The sequence below is a fragment of the Aedes albopictus genome, chromosome 3 (genome assembly GCF_035046485.1).
Source record: "Aedes albopictus strain Foshan chromosome 3, AalbF5, whole genome shotgun sequence".
Lineage (NCBI taxonomy): Eukaryota > Metazoa > Arthropoda > Insecta > Diptera > Culicidae > Aedes > Aedes albopictus.
In genome coordinates, this window is record NC_085138.1 from 45,979,118 (window position 1) to 45,999,233 (window position 20,116).

The 20,116-nt window shown below is 39.3% G+C and overlaps 1 protein-coding gene across 1 annotated transcript in view; it reads left to right on the forward strand.

The window, feature by feature from the left end:
* Positions 1-19,231, forward strand: part of LOC109401486 (uncharacterized) — a 47,856-nt gene extending 28,625 nt beyond the window's left edge. Inside the window, exon 4 of the mRNA XM_062856994.1 lies at positions 16,340-19,231. Coding sequence (XP_062712978.1) covers positions 16,340-16,739 — 400 coding nt within the window. The 3' untranslated portion in view covers positions 16,740-19,231. The remainder of the gene's footprint in view (positions 1-16,339) is intronic.
* The last annotated feature ends 885 nt before the right edge of the window (positions 19,232-20,116 follow it).

The window sequence follows — 20,116 nt, forward strand, 5'->3', positions numbered from 1 at the left end:
CAAATGGCAGTCAACGTAGAAAATTCTTGCCAGAAAACGCTCAAGAAGTTTCTTGAGCGATTCCTTTCGATTACGAAACTGGTCTTATGGCTCGACGTTCGCATTGGAACTTGGCCTGCCTCTCTTCAATTTAGTGTTCTTTGAGCATTTCCACAGTTATTAATTGAAGGGCGTTCTTTGCCAGCCATTGCACATTGTGCGGCAAGTACAATGATACACTATGCCCAGGAAGTTGAGAAAATTTTCCCCGACCGGAACGGGAATCGAACCCGTCGTCTCCGGATTAGCGATCCATAGCCTTAACCACTAGGCTAACTGGAGACCCTTCTGTGTTATATGATCCACAATTAGAGTGTGGGAATTCACAGGAGTTTATATGATATATTATTTTAGTATCAGGATACATCATGTAAACTTACGTTACACATGATAGCACAAATTTACATTACATTGTCAATGATCTTGATTGGAAGTTTACATTATTGAAATGAAATTTACAAGACATCTTCATTATTTTCATCTGTGTGGTGCAACCTAGTGCAACTCATTATCAAAACCAAGAGTTTTCATTCTCCAATAGCTCCAGCTTTCAGCGAAGGAACAGTGCACCACAATCATTCTCGACTGCTTGAGTATAGGGCTTTCGGATGTCGCTTATCAGTAGGTGGCTTAATGGCTCAGCGATATGTTGATCGTCTCGCCCTCTCTCTATGACGTTCGTTCCTTCGTCAGCACATCATACGAGATGAGTCACTCGCCTACTGAGTTTTTGTGCATTACTTCGAAAGAAATGTCCAATAACTTATGGATCTGTCTATGGGTGAGTCACCTCGGTCCAAGCCGTTGCACAGTGGTCCAGTGAACTATTTCCAGGCAAACTTGAATTTTTAATCGCAATCTTGAAATTTTAGAACAGTTGTTCTGAAAAACAATTATGTGTTGGAAACCACCTTATGCCCCACGAAATACGCTTACGTTGTCACTGTGTAAATCCACGTGACCGACGGTACGCTTCTGCCATCTGGAAAAAGTTTACCGGATGCGTGAAGCACCGATGGGCCTTTTCATTTGACATCTTAGATCAGCTGATTTTACTGGTCTTTGACAGTTCTTCTATGAAAATGACAGTTCAGCGTTTGCGCCTTTGTTCGGCAGTTGTAAACAGTGGCATACATGGACATGTCAACTGAAAAGGCCTATTATTTAACGTGAGGAAGCACTGCTTCTAAAACAATCAAAATAACATTTTAATTGAAATTTGTTTTAGATAAAGCACTGTTTAGGTCCAAGTTTCGGTAGAACATTAAGTTTCTTAATAACTTGTACATTAATCCATTTTATAATAAAATCATATTTTGATTGATTTCGTTTTAGGATAAGTTGAAAATTGACTTCCTATGACTATCTACTACAAAAAAAAAACAATGGACTTATCCACGGTCTTCTTTTTCCTTTAGATTGCTTCTTCTTTTCTTCTGTAATAGACGAGTGCACCGATGAACATTGAGTTCACTGAGCCTGAAAAATTTTGACACCACAGCGGGGTCAACTCTTAACAACTTCTACTCAAAGATGCATCACCAAAATGTGCTGATAATTTCTTTCTTTGATTTCTTACATGAATTTTCATTTAAAGTGCATATGCATATAGTTAATGCGCTAGTCCATATTTATGCAATTTCATTGTGAAAACTAGATGCAATAAATTAAACAAATTTTCAGCTGGGTAGAAGTTGTTGAGATTCGACCCCGCTGTGGTGTCAAAATTTTCTGCCCGAGTGAACTTTCCGTCTATAGACGAGTGCACCGATGAACTGAATTCATCGCGGTCCGAGAATTTTGACACTACAGCGGGGTCGTTCCCAATCAGAATTGTTCAATTCTAATTGGAAATCTTTCACTTCTGATTGGAAGCGACCCCGCTGTAGTGTCAAAATTCTCGGACCGCGATGAATTCAGTTCATCGGTGCACTCGTCTATTGCGGGCACTGTTTACAAAAAATGACTTATTCATGAACATCCAGCGACCGAAAGTTCACTGGATGTTCACTGGATCTCGCCGGATGCAAGATGTGAGCAGTGATTTTAGTAAACATGGCCCGCAGTTACCGTTTCACAGCATGCTGTCAGTTGGCGTGTGACGTCATCGTGGATAAGTTCATTACTACTGTTTATGTTTCATGCCAACAGAATGTCAGCTGCTTGGTTGCAGAATGAGTTCTTCAGTTTGCTGTTTTTTTCTATTTATGTTGTTTAGTGTCAGTTTATCAGTTGCTGTACATATATACGCATATGCTTTGCATCGGCAGTCTATGTAAAAGCTTTTTTTTTTTTTGTTCAAATTCCATCCAACAACACGCGGTGAAGGATGCCATCACAACGCAACGCAGCGAACGAAATCACGGATCCAAAATTGAAAAGGTACTTGAATTGGTTGAGTTATGTCAAATTCGTGGATCGATACCTACGCAATTGGACGAATTGATATACCTACATAAAACAATCCGATAATTTCGTAAGCTTCAAATAGATGTTGTAAGAGAACTAGAAACATTCATGCACTTAAATAGTTATTTTTGCAATTTCTCATCGTAATAGGCTGTTTTACCTCACGCAAATCTGCCGAGAAAAGGCCTACATTTTCACACCAAATTAGCAGTGCTGTTATGGTTCATTACAGCACTGATGTGCGTTGCGTAATGAACCATTACAACACTGTTTTCAGTTTTGATCAACTTCTTGATGCTTTCTGGACGCAGTTTTGAAAAATTGTGACAATAGGAAGCAATCAGTGAAGTACTAGATTGAACGTAGTGAACTGGATTTTTATATGGTGAGATGATCAGTTCTCCATTTCTGCAATGAAATGGTGCAAACAGCATGGGTTATATGGATTCTTGCCTAATTTAATGCTGTTTGAGCAAACGTTTGGGTAACTGTGTTGTTGAAGTTGCAAGAAATAAATAATACAACAACACAGTTACCCAAACTTTTGCTCAAACAGCATCAAATTAATCAAGAAATCATATAACCCATGCTGTTTGTACCATTTCATTGCAGAAATGGAGAACTGTTAATCTCACCATACAAAAATCCAGCTCACTACTTTCAATCTAGTACTTCACTGATTGCTTCCTATTGTGACACAGTATAACCTGCTGTGATCAGACTTTCTAAAGTATGGCTAGGCTATGAACATCAGTGTGCAGTAAAAGCGGTAATTTATGAAAATTTAATTGCAAAAAACGTTGTACGCAACTCGGTGCAGAAGTCGATTTTTACAGCACTCGTTGTAATTATCCAACTCGGCAAGCCTCGTTGGATAAATGTACGACTCGTGCTGTAAAATTCTTCATTCTGCACCTTGTTGCGTAAATTAGGTACTATTATCTAACGAGTTGCAAAATGATGATTTTTACAGCACGAGTTGTACATTTATCTAACGAGGCTTGCCGAGTTGGATAAATACGACGAGTGCTGTAAAGATCGAGTTTTGCAACGAGTTGCATACAATTTTTTTGCAATGAAAGACGAATTTTCACTAGAATGTGATCGTTCCCATCAATATCATCCTGCTTCGCGGTGATTGAATGGGAACGACCTCGTGCTCCATCATGATGCTAGACACAAAATTTGAATCAAGCAAGCCGTGCTATAACCGTCACAGTTTTTCAAGCTCTAGTTGTGGAAACTGAGGTCAGACTGAGGTTGTCAATCAAACAATTGTATTATGATTCATAATGCAACCGAAATGAGTTGCATTATGAATCATAAAAATGCCGAAAAATAGGCCGTTACCACATAACATAAGTGGAACTCTGGCTCAAAAAGTTGATGCCTTTCCGAGTTCGTACACTAGCTGGTATACAGGGCATCGAAATGTCAAATGCATTATAACATTTTTGCCATACTATTTTTCAGCATGTATACCATTTTCCATTGCTGTGAAGTAAAACAAAGACCTCATAGATCTAGACTGGCAGCACGTGGAGATCTAAAATAGGACATAAATTGTAATAAAACTTTGTAAACTCAAGTCGAAAGTACGTTTTATAGCTTTAAATATATTCCATGTTTTTTCAGTAAATTTCTTTATTTTTCAAATGCATCCCATTACTTTTTTTAATTTAATGCCGGCTATTTGGTTGCTTTCCTTTGAAACATAAAAATATTCAATCCAATTAGAGGGAATTTAAATGAACTATAATTAATATCTCGAATTTTGAAACGATGATGAAGTTTTGGATAAATTGGTGTAATATTAGAAAAATAATCTAATCGTCATAATTTTCTTTCGTGTAAAGAATTTTAAGTTTAGTCAAAAGTTTTTAATAGCTCATTATATAAGTCATAATCCTTTATAAGGCAGTGGCAACTATATTGCCACCTAATATACATATTTTTTTCTGTTCGTTTTGAAAATTTTTACAACTTCTGTTTTAACTTATGGACACATTAGGCCTTTGTGAACACTCATGATTTTTTTGAGCCATAACAAATATGAATGGGCTTTTTTAGAACAAAATGTCTATCGAAAAACTGCCCTTTTTGAGTGCATGAAGGTTTATAAGCTCGAACTTCTGTTGTGGTAAGCGAATTGAAAATCGAATGATGGGGAATGAAAGGCCTATGTTCCTTTTACTTGTGGACAACATTTCAACTTGATTGCCCAAGTAACAATTTCATTGCTGATTGGTTTTGTTTGTTTTTTATTAGGGTTTTATTACAGCAATAATTAAAACTCGCAGTTTTATGACTGCTTTTATGAAAACCATTGATAAAATGTTTTATAGTATACTTGAAGATATCCATAAAGACAGATTTTAAGAGTAAACAAAACTTTTCGATTTGTAAACCATTTGGCATTTATGATAACCACAATAAAACTGTTAAAACTCTCAACAGATGGCGATACGTTCGATTAGTAACGACATCTGTTGGTGGAAAAGCAGAACTACGACATTTCTAGGTTTATTGCGGTCATCATAAAAGTAAACTTGCTTTTGTTTTATTTTCGCTGATTATGGTTGTCGCCATGTTGAAGAATTAGCTGACGTGAATGGAAAATAGTTAATTTTGGTCAAATTAGCAATGAATTGATAGTTTGCCACTATTTCCATAACATGCTCACATAAATAAACTCTCTCTGCTGAGTTTTCTTGTGATTCGAAATAGTTTTACTAAATAAACAAATTGATTTATTTCATTCCAAGATGATAATATTCACTATTTTCGAAGCGCATTAATTTTATGATTCTGCAACCCCAATATTCACGGTAAAATTGAATGCGCATAAGCCTACCAACACAATAACAACTAAAATATTACTTTGAAATTACCGCTTCTACTTACGAATGATGTATCGTCCTGATCTTTACGTGCCATCGAAGAAGCTTCTCTGCATCTTGAGCTGTCATAGTTTTTGTTGAAAAAAAAAACAACATCAATCGAGAATGGGATTTTTTTTTACTAGGTTTTAAAACGGTTTTATTGCTACTCTTAATGCGGTTTGCAAAACCTCTCCAAGAGTGGTCCACTTAGCCGGAAGATGCTCTTAAAGAGGTTTTGATGTATGAATCAGTTTTATTGCAAGTTGGTCATGAAGATCTCTTATAGAGCCGAACAAAACTTAAAATGTTACTTGGGTGCTTCATTACGTTTAGAAACTCAGCCTTTTGAAAAAATGTTGTCTAATAAATGGGTCTGTACTAAAATCGCCATATCGTCCAAAATAATTGACCAATCAAGTTCAAATCCACACATGTAACTCATGGATAGTAGGGCAATACCCTGTCAAAAAATCAGCATGATTGATAAACGCATCACAAAATAACAACATTTTAAACTTTGTTGACAAAAAGTTGAAATTTAGACCATTTTTTTTTTTTCATACAAAATCGACCATCGATTTTTTTGAAAATAAAAAGGTTTTTGTTCATTACACCACATGTACTTTATATTTCAATGTAGAAAGAGTGAATTACGTGCCTGGTTCTCTCGGTCTTATAAAGGGATAAATGATCAAAATTTCATTGCATTCGGTTCATTGAATCCGGAGATATAACAGCTCAAAGGTGGCTATCGGATAATTATACCTTTTTCTAGGACCTATATAACTTCGTGTAGAATGGCCCGATCTTTTCCAAATTTTGACCACTGATACACAACTAGTTGATGAGCTTAAAATTTGAGAATATTTGATGCCGTTTTCGAAAAGTTACAGCGAGTTGAACATTTTTTGAAAAGTGAAAATTTTACCAGTCCCAGTTATTTTGAGTATTCCCTGTAGCTCTCAATGATAACTTATTGATAACAAAACCAGTTATCAATCAGCTGTATTTTTCCATGTTGATAACTAAATGCAATGTTGAACAAAATATTTTATAACACAATTAGTTATCAACTTGAACTCAATGATAACTTAACTTCTTATCATTTTGGTATTCGAGAAGTAAATTTGAGTTATCAATTTTGTTATGTTGGCTCTTTTTTTTATCTGTATTAACGAGATTTTTAGCCCTAGGCTAGTTCATCTCGGGACCCACGCTTTACTTCCCTTCCGAAGGAAGAACTCACGTTTTTGCGAGTTTTTCGGGAGTGGGATTCGATCCCAGGTCCTCGGCGTGATAGTCAAGTGTTCTAACCATCACACCAGGTCCGCTCCACATGTTGGCTCTTAATTCAACCTAAATGATAACCCCCAGAATCCGCCAGGCCCCCCCCCCCCCCAGGAATTTTTCATGACTTTATGTATAGAAATTAGAAAAAAATCTGAGAGCCACTGTCTTAATGATAAGCATAGATCCATAAAAGACATTTATTTGGCATAATATGCGTTTGAATTGATAGTTATTGGAGACTATTCTTAACTTGTCACATTTTACAAGATCATTGTCCAAAATGGACTATGTGATTGACTCTATTAGTTTTGTTTGGCAATATGATACCAGAAATATGAATTATAATTACATATATAAATAGCAATTCTTTGTACGACTTCTTTTTTAAATCGCCGAATAATGAAATCTTAAGTTTTCAAAGGAATTCTTTTTTGGGTATCCCAAAGAAGTTATGAAACTCTGTTAGAATTTGAAATGGAATACAGCAGAAGTTTTTGGAGCCCAGAGAACATAGATGTCACATTATAAAAGGCCCATATAGCTGAAGCGTAAACGCGAGTGCATTCATTGAAACCATGCTGAAGGTGATTTCTAGTCGATAACTATAAATTTCATTGACTTTCTTGGGCATCGAGTATTTGCGTGTCTATCAAAGAATGCACAAATTCAAATGTTCATTGAGGAAGTTATAATATTTTTCAACGTTCTCATTAAACTCTAAGCGATTCAGGTGTTATCCTAGTTTAGACGTTACGCCAAAAAGAAGAGAGGGTTGGATTGAGCAGCCTCAGCAAATTGATACCAACTACCTTTTATAACTAAACGTAACACGATGAAATTGGAAATAATAACATTATATTCTTGAAAAGCATTACTGCACTCTTCAGCATTCACGCTCTTGTGATTTGCACATTACGTTAAAAAACCTTACCTATCCTATACAAATCAGTGTAGTGCTGGTAGCGGTTATCAATTTCTGGTTTTTCCATATGAACCTCCATACAAACTTCAGACGAGTTAAGCACAGCCCAATTGTGAATGACTTTAGCTGAAAATCAGAACGAACCGAAAGGGTGCCCATCGAACTTTTTGAGATGTAATTATCCCATATAAGCTTTAGGTGTCCTAGTAAGAATCTCTGCAGGGAATTCATGGAGAAATTCTTGAATAATTTCATGGAAGTATTTTCGGAGAAAAAATCTGGAATTCCTTTGGAGGAATTCCTCGACAGTTCCTGGGAGAAATCCGAAAGAATCTTCTCTGGTTGAATTCCTGAAAGATTACCTGGAGAAATGTCCGAAAGCGCTTCTAGCATGTAAGTACTTATATATTTAAAGTTAGTTACAGTGACTGTGTAAGAATCACAGGATATATTTCCGAAAGAATCGCAGGACGACTTTATGAAGAAACTAATGTGCAGGAACTGCAGGGAGTATTCTTGAAGAAATTCATGGATGGATTCCTGAATAAATCTGTGGATGAACTCCTTAAAGATTTCCCGGAGTTAATTTTGAAAGAATACCTGGATGACTTTTTGGAGAATTTCCTTTCTACTGTATCCCTGAAAAATAATATTGAAGAATTCCAATACAAATCGCTGGAGCAATTCCTCTAGAAATCCTTCAAGAAATTCAAAAAATCTCCAGATAATCCTGAAAAAAATCTTGGGTGATTCCCTGGAGAAGATAATTGACGGGTTACTGAAATTTTTGAACGAACCCCTGAATAAATTTTTGAAAAGATCCCGAAAGGAATTTCTGAAGGAATCATTACAAGAATTCCCAAGTAATCCTTGACGGAATTCTTGGAATACCCCCTAGAGGAATTCCTGTAGGTATGCCTGAAGTAAAAACTGTAGGAATCCCTGGAGGAATTTCTGAAAGTTTGCCTCGGAGAATCCCTGGATGAATTTCTGGAGGAATCCTAGGTAACCGCATCAGGAATTCCTGTAAGAATTTCTAGAAAAAAATCTGGATGGATCCTTTGAGGAATTTCTGGACGAATTCCTGAAAGAATCCCTAGAGAAATTCTTTGAGAAATCACAGAAGGAATTCTTGGAGAAATCCCTGAAGCAATTCCTTGATGAATCTCTGGAGGAAATCCTGGAGAATCTTCTGGACAAATCCCTGGAGGAATTTTTGAAGGAATAATTGAAGGATTTCTTGGAGGCATCCCTGGAGAAATTCCTGGACGAATACCTTGGATAATCCCTGGAAAAATTCCTAGAAGAATTTCTGATGAAACCTTTAGATGAATTCTGGGAGAGACCTCTAGAAAAATTCCCGGAGTAATCCCCCGGAGGAATTCCCGAACGAATTCCTATTATAATCCCTGGAAGAATTCCTGTATTAATCCGTGGAGGAATTCCTGGAGGAATTCATGCAGGAATATCTGGAGAAATCCCTGGAAGAATTCCTGGAGAAATTCCTGTATGAATTCCTGGAGCAAACCCTGGAAGATATCCTGAAGGGATCCTTGGATGAATTCCTGGAAAATATCCTAGAGAAATTCTAGGAGGACTCTCTGGAGAAATTTCAGAAGAATCCTTTTGGGGAATTCCAGAAGAAATCTTGAGAGATATTTGTACAGAAATTCTTGGAAGAATCCCTTTAGGAATTCTTGGAAAAACCCCTGAAGAAATTTTTTGGAGGAACCTCAGAAGAAATGCCTGACAGAACTACTGGACAAATTTCTGTCGGAAACCCAGGAAGAATTCCTGGATAAATTCCTAATGGAATTCTTGGGGAAACTCCAGGAGGAATTGCTGTAGCAATTTCCGAAGAAATCCCTGAATCAATTCCTGAAGGAATTCCTGAAGGCAATTCTAAAGGAATTGCTGGGCTAATGCTGAAAAAACCTCTTGAGGAATTCCTAGAGGAAACCTTAGAGAAATTTCTAGAGAAACTCTTGGCAAAATCCCTGGAGGAATCCCTGGAACAATTTCTAGAAAATCCTCTGGAGGAATGCCTGGAGGAATTTCTTGACAAATTCCTGTCGGAAGCCTAGGAAGAATTCCTGGAGAAATCCCTAGAAGAATCCTTGGAGAAACACCTGTGTGATAATTTCCGGGGGAATCCCTTGAGGAGAAATTCATGGATTAGTTCCTGGAGGTAACCATGGAAGAATTTCCGGAGGAATCCCTGGAAAAAAATCCTGGAGGAATTCCTGCATAAATTTCTGAAACAATTTCTGAAGGTATCCTTGGAAGATTTCCAGCAGAAATTGCTGGATGAAATGCTGTAGGAATTTCTGAAAATAATCGCGGAGGAATTCCTGGACCAATTTCTGAAGAAATTCCTGGATGAATTCCTGAAGAAATACCTGGGGTAGTTCCTGAAGGAATTCTTGGTGGAATTCCTGGAGAAGTCCATCGAGAAATGCCTGGAGGAATATCTGAAATAATTCCAGGAGAATTGGAGTAATTTCTGAAGGAATCCCTGGAGAACTTCCTGGAAGATTCCTGAAGAAATCCTTGAAAGAATTCCTAGAGGAATCTCAAGAAGAGTTCATGCAGGAATCCCTAGAGGATTTCTTCGAGTAATTCCTGGAATCCGGGAGAAATTCCTGGGGGAATTCTTGAAGGAAATTGCGGTAGTAATTTCTGTTGAAAATTCAGGAGGAACTCCAGGACCAATGTCTGGAGGATTTTTTGAAGGAATTCCTGGGGTAATTCTGAAGAAACCTCTTGATAAATTCCTGGAGGAATCTTCAGAGAAATGTCTAGAGAAATTCTTGAAGAATCTCTGTAGGAATTCTTGAAAAAAAAAACCCTGGAGGAATCCCGGAAGCAATTTTTGGAGAAACCTCAGGAGGAATCTTTGGAGCAACTTCTGGACAGATTTCTGTCGGAAACCCAGGAGGAATTCCTGGAGGAACTTCTGGACGAAATCTTGGCGGAATCTTAGGAGGAATTCCTGGAGAAATCCCTAGACGAATTCTTGGGGCAATTCCGTGGAACTGTTGGGCAGAGGTGGACAAAACACAATGGAAACGAAATACCAAAGAAGGGAATCGAACTCGGAATGAAACACTTCGTGTGAATGAAACTAGAAAAATACTTTAATCACGTCTGAACGGGTTTAACGTAAGGGACTGAATAAATAATGCTACTCATTGATGCACGCGTGGCGCGCTCGCTCGGCTCTGCTGTGGAAAGTTTTCGCAGGGTTGATCTTGCCTTCGATCTCGCCGAATGCCACACTGAGAGGAAACAGTATTGCATATTCCCAACAGGAACTATCCTTGGGAGAATTCCTGGAGGAATCCTTGAATTAATTCCTGTACGAATCTCTAGATAAGTTTTGGATGGAATCCCTGGAGAAATATCTGGAGAAATTCCTAGAGGAATTCCCAGATAAGTATCTGGAGGAATTCCAGGAGAAATTTCCCAAGGAATTCCAGGAGGAATTGCTAGAGCAATTTCTGAAGGAATTCCAGGAGGAATTCTTGGAGGAATTTCTGGAGAAAATACTAGGAATTCCTGGAGGAATCTCTGGAAAAATCCTCATAGGAATCGCTGAAGGAATTCCTGGTGTATTCCTGGGGCAATTTTTGGAGGATCCATGAAAAAATTCCTGGCGAAATCTCTAGAGGAATCCCTGGAGGAGAAATTCTTGATAAAATTTCCGGATGAATCCCTGGAAAATTTCCTGAAGAAATTCCTGAATGGTAAATCCTGGAGGAATTCTTAGTGGAATTCCTGGAGGAGTTCACAGAGAAATGCTTGGATGAAATCCCAAAGGAATGCCTGGAGGAATACCTTGAATAATTCCTGGATAAATTCCTGGAGGAATTTCTGGGGAAATTTTTGAAGGAATCCCTGGATTCCTGAAGAAATCCCTGGGGAAGTTTCTTAAGGAATCCCTGGAGAATTTCCAGGAGAAATTGCTGGAGGAACTGCGATAATTATTTTTGAAGGAATTTCTGTAGGAGTTCCTGGGATACTTCTGGAGGAATCCCTATAGAAATCCCTGGAAAAACTCCTGGGGGAATGCCTGGAACATGCCGCCTGTAAGAATATCTGGAGGAATCTCTAGAGAAATTTCATGAGAAATTTCTAGAGGGGTTCCTGGAGGACTCCCTGCAAAAATTCCATGAACAATCCCTGAATGAATTCCTGGAGAATTCTCTTAATGACTCCCTGGAACAATTGCAGGAGGAATCCCTGGTGGAATTCCTGGAGGAGTCCCTAGAGGAATCTCTAGAGGAATGCCTGGATGAATCCCTGTAGAATTTTTTAGAGGAATCCATGCAAGAATTCTCAGAGGAATCCTGGAAGAATTCCTTGAGGAATTTTTGGAGAAATCCCTTGAGCAGTTCCCGGAGGAAGCCCTTGAGGAATTCCCGGAGGAATCCCAGGAAGAATTCCAGAAGAAATACAAAGTTTAATTTCTGAGGGAATTCCAGAAGAAGTTTCTGAGGAAATCTCAGTACTGAAGAAATTGCTGAAATTCCTAAGGAAATCCTGAAATCGTGGATTAATTCCTGGAGGAGTTTCTGAAGGAATCCCAAGAAGACAGGCATTTTTAAAATAATACCGGAAGTTGTTCCTGAAAGAATTGTAGAGGGAATTCGCGGGTGATTCCCTGCAGGAATTCTTGGAGAAATTTCTGAAGAAACCCCATGAGGAATTCCTTAGGGAATCTCAGGAAAGCTTTCTTAGCGAATTCCTGGTTGCATTTTTGTAGGAATCCCTGGATAAAAAATCTGAAGAAATCCGTGTCTGTAGTAATTTCTGGGCGAATTTTTGAAGGAATACTTGTATGGACCCCTATAGAATTTTTTGTACAAATGTTTTAAGCAATTCTTGGATTATTTTTAAATAATTGCTAGTATAATTTTCTGAAAGATTTTTTCAATAAATTCCTGCAAAAATACTTCGCATCATTACAGATGGAATTATTGGAGCAATCTCTAGTGGAATGCCGGAAGGAATATATGGAGAAATCCCTGTAGATATCTCTGAAGAAATACCTGAAGAAGGATCTCTGGAGAAATTCCTGAGGGAAACCTCAAAGAGGAGGAACCACTGAAGATATCCCAGGACAAATCCTCGAAGGTATATGAATTCTCGAAGGAATGTCTTGAGGAATCCATGATGGAATCACTGCAACAAGCTATGGAAGAAAATCCTGGAGAAATTATTTATACTCATATAGTTTACGAAACTATGAACAAATCTGAAACAGTCATTTTGATTCCTCAAAACTGCAATGCCGATTTGCATATTCACATATCTGGCGCCCATCCCGCTCAAAAGTCATTATAAGTCAGGCCCCCCCTGGGCCCCCTCCAGAAAAAAATCCTAGGTACGCCAATAATGATAACATACTTAATTATCAAACGAATGATAACTATAGGTAGCAGAACTGGTTATCATTTTGTTATTCGTCTTTGCTCGGGATAGCGAACCTGGTGGTGGAAGTCAAGCTTTTGCCTGCTTTTGTCTGTGCTTTTGCCTACAGCGAGAATATATTCCCTATAAGGCAATCCATGAGACAGATGCGATCAGCTGATTTTTTTGTTAACAGTGACGATTCGTTCGTTGAGAGCTCGTTAGATGGGCTGTCTCGATGGTTGAATGTTCACTGGTTGGGGCAAAACCCAACTAAAAAGCACTGTCAATGTTAAAATAGATGTCAAAACGAGTTTGACGTCTGACCGCCGTCGCATCACAGCTCCTGTATACAGAACGTTTGCGCAAGTATGTGAGTGTTCCGTGACGTATTTCTCGTCACTTGCATTTTGATCAGTTGTCAGTTGCCCCAACGAACGAACACGATTCGCTAATCGGGGCGCAGTCGTGACCCAACCAGCGAATCCGCACTGTACCATGTATTTTTGACATCCGAAGATTGTTGACAGTTGAACGCAATGGAATTTGTTAAGCACCGACGACACTCGACGAAATTTAGTTAAGTAGTACTCACACTGTGTTTACATTTTTGGCTGTCACCCCCATCGCGAAAAATCGTCATGGATTGCCTTATGGTCTACTGCACGAATTCATGCTGGCCTGCTTACTCTCGGTGCCGACACCTCTCAAACGTCAAATTTCGTGTGAGAGTAAGCAGGCCAGAATAAATTCGTGCAGTAATCCATAGGGAGACGGCGTAGCACGCTTTGATGAATTTTTATTTTCCCATGGAAATTCATTCCAATCTAGTTCTCCAAGTGACAATTTCACATCTTCCTACTCGAAACTTCAAACTTTGTTATTTCAAGAGCTAGAGTTTTGGTGTTCTCGATAACTTTTCATATTTTTGCCTGTTCTACAACTTTGCCAAAGACGCCAATGCTTTAGGATGTAAAATAAAGAAGTTAACTTCTAATTAGCACCGCAGCGCCACCTATGCGGTGGTTTTACGAACTAAATTCCAAGCGCAATTTGAGACGCAGATAAAACCCAACAATTTTGCCGGAGACACCAACTTGATAGGACGTAACTCCAATGTGCTAGAGGTTTTGTCTTGCTAATTTCTGTTCCTGACCCAGTGTGCAATGTACAAACATTTTGTTTGACTCGATTGAATTTTCATTAGTGTCAAACAGATGTTTGAACTTTAGTTCATTCCTTGTCAAATATTTGACCCTGTATACTTGAGGCCTTTAAGCAGTTAATCTTTACATTTATGCGACTTAATTCATAAACCTATGCAAGTTAGACTGTCATAATAAGGTATTGTAATGAGCTAGCGATAGTGTCTTGCCGTGCATCATCCACTCTTCCACAGCATCTACCACCTCTGTGGCCAATACTTCGACCTCTTCTCGTGACTCACCGATCACTATAGCAGCACGACATCGTTCGCAAAGCCAACACTGAAGACATTTTTGACATATAGACATAGAGTGACCACCACACAGTAACGGTTTCCTCTTCGTTGTTGCTTCTACGCCGTCTGCATAGCATCCATAACAGTTCTGATGGTCTCTACTGTAGACCTGCCTTTCCGGAATCCAAACTGCATCTCTGGCAGACCGGTCCCGCACTCCGTGTATTTCGTGAGCCTCTATAGATCCACTCTTTCCAGCAATTTGCCAACAGTATCCAATAGGCATATCGGCCGATATGTTGATGGATCTCCGGGAGGTTTACCTGGCTTCGGTAGCAGCACTAACTTCTGCCGCTTCCAGATTTCAGGGAAATCCTTTTCCTGGTCCTGTCTGCATCTGTCGGGTGGTATCGCAGGACCTTTTATCTTCGACATGGCCACTTTGTATGCGCTACTCTACAGATTCAAGTTGGCCTTGTGACAAAGATTGCCAAGGCAGGCTTTCTTGCTGAGCTTGATCGCTTTGGTCGAAGTGGCTCTTGCTGCTCTATAAAGTTACCTTCGTTGAATTTTTGACACAAACTGTCAAAATCTCGACAGTGTTTCAGATGGGGAGGGTGTCATTCGCCGTACGATGCAGGAAATCAGTGTAATAAGCTCGTTTTACCGGCTGGCTTCACTGAAAACAACCCGCATCAGACGATTTCAAAACGCAGCCGCTCGCGCGCATAGCCTGCTACGATCTGCACATATCTACTTAAACTTATGACACGAGCTGCGTGGTCTGTTGGATCACCATGATGTAATCTTTACCACAGTTACTTCGGAAACCATGGAAAGGAAGAATGTTTAGGAAGAACTACTTGAACAAACGTTGTTTTTTTACCTTTATAATAGTTATTTATAGTTGCAAAAGGTTGTTTTTTTTTTCAGCACGAGTCGTACATTTAGCTTGCCGAGTTGGATAAATACGAAGAGTGCTGAAAAAATCGAGTTTTGCAACGAGTTCCATACTAAATTTTATGCAATTAATTTTTCATTATACAACTAATTTGGGTTACATGATATTCATAATGCAATCCATATGTGTTGTATAATGACTATTATGTAGCTATTTTTCATTATGCAACTCATTTAAGTTGCATAACTGAATTGCATAAAAGAGATTTTTAGCCTGGGGAAGTACATACAGCGGCCGTTCGCTCGTTGCAAAATGTTTACTTTGCAACGAGCGAATGCCATTCGCTAATTGCAACGTCACTTTGACACTAAAGTGCATCGAAATGCACTGCCAGCATGACTGACAGCACGAATTTGACACTTGATTGCTTTTTAATCGCAAACACGTGTCAAATTTTGCAATTAGCGGACTTGCAACTAAAAAGCGTTGCAACGAGCGAACGGGCGCTGTACTCACATTTTTGTGCTTTTGCCGGGATTGGGATTCGATTTCTGGTCCTCGGCGTGATAGTCACGTACTTTAACCATCACCTTAGGTCCGCTCTTACAAACGTTGTTCAAATAGAATTACATTTCTTAAAATTAATCAAAACAAAGTTGTGAATAGAAACTTTTTATTGTTTACGCGTGTTATGCATATTGTTGTTAAATGAGCATATTAATCATATGCGCACGCTACCTTCTTCGTTAACATATCACATTATTTCTTCAATAAGCATAGTTATATGGTTCGGCACTTGGCACAAGGCTCAATCGCATATTATGCCTTACGGAGCCAAAGTTGAAGTACCACGTTACCACTCTTCCGAGTTAAATGGAGACATTTGATTCAAAAAAATCGCAATGCCATTGACAATCACTCCATCAGTCTAGCGATTACTTCACCCCAATTATTGGACCACATATCTCCCAAACCTGACCAACCGAATGCATTCACTCATCAAAACCCCCTTTTTCCTCTCGTTTTCTTGCCCCTCTCTTCAGCATGGACATCGAAAAAGAACCGGAAATGGATGAACACCTCGTGCAGACCCTTCGCAGCTTCCGGGCGGCGTCCCCCGTTTCGACCCTCGGCACGCACCAACAACAGCTGGCGGTCACCGCAGCCCCACCGATGAGCTGCACCTCGAACCACGCGGCGGACACTCCCGCCAAAACGACCCCGGTGAAAGTTCCGACCCCGAGCTCGTCGCCGCTGCCGATGCGGCGCACCTCCTGTGCCGATCAGTTCGTCAGCCGCCAGCAGCAGTTCAACAGCAACCGGGCCAGCTACCCGAGGGCGTCCGGACGGCAGCACTTCATCCGCGACCGGCAGGAGGACCTCATGGCCAATCTGCTTAGCTTGCGGGACTTGTTGTTGAATCAGAACGTGCAGCAGGTGTGATGAGGGCACGATGGACACGGACGCTTTAGGGTAAGGACCATGGCGGCGGCGCTTCGTCGCCATGTTTGCTTCAGGGGTGGAATCTTGATTGTAGGGTTGTCCCGTACTGCTGCTACTGTTAAAAAGGGGGAAAGTTTCCCGTTTGTTTGTTTTAACTATCTGTGTAAGTTTAAAGTTTTTTGTTGAAATATTTATAGCCGTGTATAGGACTAAACCGACTGAAATTGACCCCCCTTTTGAATGCAGTGTGTAACGGGGGAGTAGAATCAGGAATCTGAGGGGGTGGGTGAGCAGAGCGGCAACCTTTGCCAAATCGGGCAGTGTAGATGGCGTTTGCTGGTATCTAGTAAGCTTGATTGCCCGGTAACCATGGCGACCCGCTGTAACGTATAATTGTATATTATTTATTTATTTTTGATTTGACACATCACATCTTGTTTTGTGCAAGCCGAGATTATTGTTTTGTTGGTTAGGCGTTCTACGGCGACCGTGTTGCCATGGTATCCAGCTGGAGATCGGCTAACGCGACTCAAAAAAAAAACAAGAAACCAATAACCTTCGAATGAACAGAGATGAGACAGCCATAAAAAATGGAAAAATGAAAGAAACTAGTTATATTTAGTCACAAGAAGATAATCACTATTGCAATCATAATATGATAGGAAGCTAGTAGTGGTAGAAGAAGGAAGGAGGATGTTAGGAGCAGGTACACACGATGAAGGGAGATGAAAAATGGAAACCAAAAGACTGATTGTGTCCACAAATTACATTAATTTGCATGTGAGAGATAGAGAGCGAGAGAGAGAAAGAGCGAGAACGTGGAAGAAAGACAAAATTTAAGAGGAAGAGCGAACGAAGGAAGAACAAAGAAGAAACAGGTTCAGGATTTTATAACAACAGCAAAAGTCTCCCGTAATTTTTATGATTCATCTTACAAAAAAATGAAAAACAGAATGTCAAATGTCGAATTTTAGAAGGAGATAATAAATTGTATCAAATACTGCTCAGAGACACGGAACGGCCATATATTATTCATAAGATAAAGAAGACCAACAAACTGAAAGTAACAAACTATAAGGAAAGGCGAAAACTTTCTGCTCAGCGAAGGTTTCAAAACACTCAAGCGGCAATGTAAAAGACTAGATATGTAGGGAAAATGAGAACTGATAAAAATGTCGAAGGGTGCGATCCGAGGGCACTCCAGGATTGCACAACCAAGAGAAACTAAAGCAACTGCGGACAAATCCACGGTCCGATTAAAACTCGATCAAAAATCCCTCAGAATTTCTGTTGTAAATACACTTCCTAAAAAAAAAACATACTTTCTATACACCTCCCCTTTAGGCTACTTTTGTACGGGACTAAGCAGGGTGGGTTGTCCCCTCTTGCCTACCCGTCGACGATACGGCTCAAATAAATATATTTACATACATTTATAACTATTTAATATATTTAATCGCACAAGCTGCAATAATGAAGAACTGCATCCTCCGCCTGCACTTGAGATGAATCTGACTGAGCTGTCGATATATTTTTCTTTGCCGATCTGAACCGGTCTAGACTAGCGCTGAAAGCCTATTGACCATTCCCGTGGAATCTAAGATCCATTTTGTATATTTTTAGCTGATTTTGACTTTTTTTAAAAAGCTGAAATTGCTTCGTCAGTTTTCAATTGTATGTACCTTGCTCGAAAGTGATGCGAATTAGACATCCCTACCCTAGAGATAACCCGTTTGTTCATGTTAGGGCTTTGGGATGAATTGGACACGTGTATCAAGTTTTGGAGTAACTATATTACTACTGCTACTACTAAGGCCAGAGGAAATAAGCTCACCTAGCATGAATGAGGATGAACCAACTAGCAATCTACTTTTTTCAACGATAATTTCATCCGTATTCATCGAATTCCTCCAGCTTACTGTTCAGAAGCTTGGTAAGGGTTCATCCTGATGAATTATGTTCACGTTTGAGTTTTATCAATCAAATGTGTTGGATGTAAAGTTCACCCGAAATGACTTCATCATTCATCACCTCTACTGAATGATGATAAACTTTTCAATGGTAAAGTTAATTTCTTGGGATGTTCAATTCGCACAATGTGTGTACAAGGGGTACAAATAAAAACAGGAAAAAATTCAATTTTTTTTAACTCAAAAGCGAGTGTATGAAAGTTTAGAAAATGTCAATAATATTTATAAACAAATTGTCTGACAGAGAAAAATATAGCAAAAAGGATGTTAAATCTTACGGCAATAGTCTATTAGCAGAAGCAAAGCAAACACCACATTTGCTCTGCTGTTGTACATAGTTGGAACACTTCAAGCTCAGAAAGCAACAACTGGTTATGTGTTTATACTTCTACAAATAGAAACGCTTATCTATCGTTACATTTTTTTATATAAATTTATTTACTTCACGAATCAAATTGGAGGTAATACAAACAGATATCCCGCCATCTGGGAAACACTGATCTGCCGAAGCGAGAGCAATATGGACTTATCCACCGATGAACCGAATTCATCGCGGTCCGAGAATTTTGACACTAGAGCGGGGCCGTTTCCAATCAGAATTGGACGATTCTGATTGGAACAGACCCCGCTCTAGTGTCAAAATTCTCGGACCGCGATGAATTCGGTTCATCGGTGGATAAGTCCATAAGCAAAACAAAAAATGAGAGAATCAAATGATCGCTGTGTTATTGCCTTTAGCAATAGAGAAGATACCTGTACTGCGCGCCCATCATATGATACATACATACATACACGCATAAAAGTCAAACATACAAGATGTATATCGCATATATTTTTTAGTCATCCTTACTGTTAATTTTGTTAAATTAGGCCGCTGAGCAAGACCAAGCTCGACTATCGGAGGAATTGATACCTATGATAGTGGCGCCTTTGATAAGCTTGGATAATGCGATAGTTGCTAAACAGATAAGCATAAACTTTTTACTATTATCCGTTAGTTGTCTTAATATTATATATTCGGCTATGTAAATAGGCGTAGCTTTCGTGTGTTGGAAGCAAGCACTCAGTGAAGAAGTAAAGTTATTTTTGTAATAAATGCCGCCATTTGTTTTCAATCGGGTAGTGATATATCACCATCAATGGCAGGAACTCTATCCACATTTTGCAACACTTCAGTTTCGCCAAAGTTTCTAAGCTAATCGAAACTTGCATCTGAAGCAGAATTTGGCGTCCTGTCCTAGTCTACACGTACACAACCATTCATTGAAAGAACCCTGGAAAATAATAGAATCGACAACTTCTACCATTTTTCATGTCATTATTAATGATTGCAGTACATCAGGGATGCATTACAAGCATTAAAGCGGCCAGGCCTACTGTGTAGCGTCATTGATTCAACAATGAAGC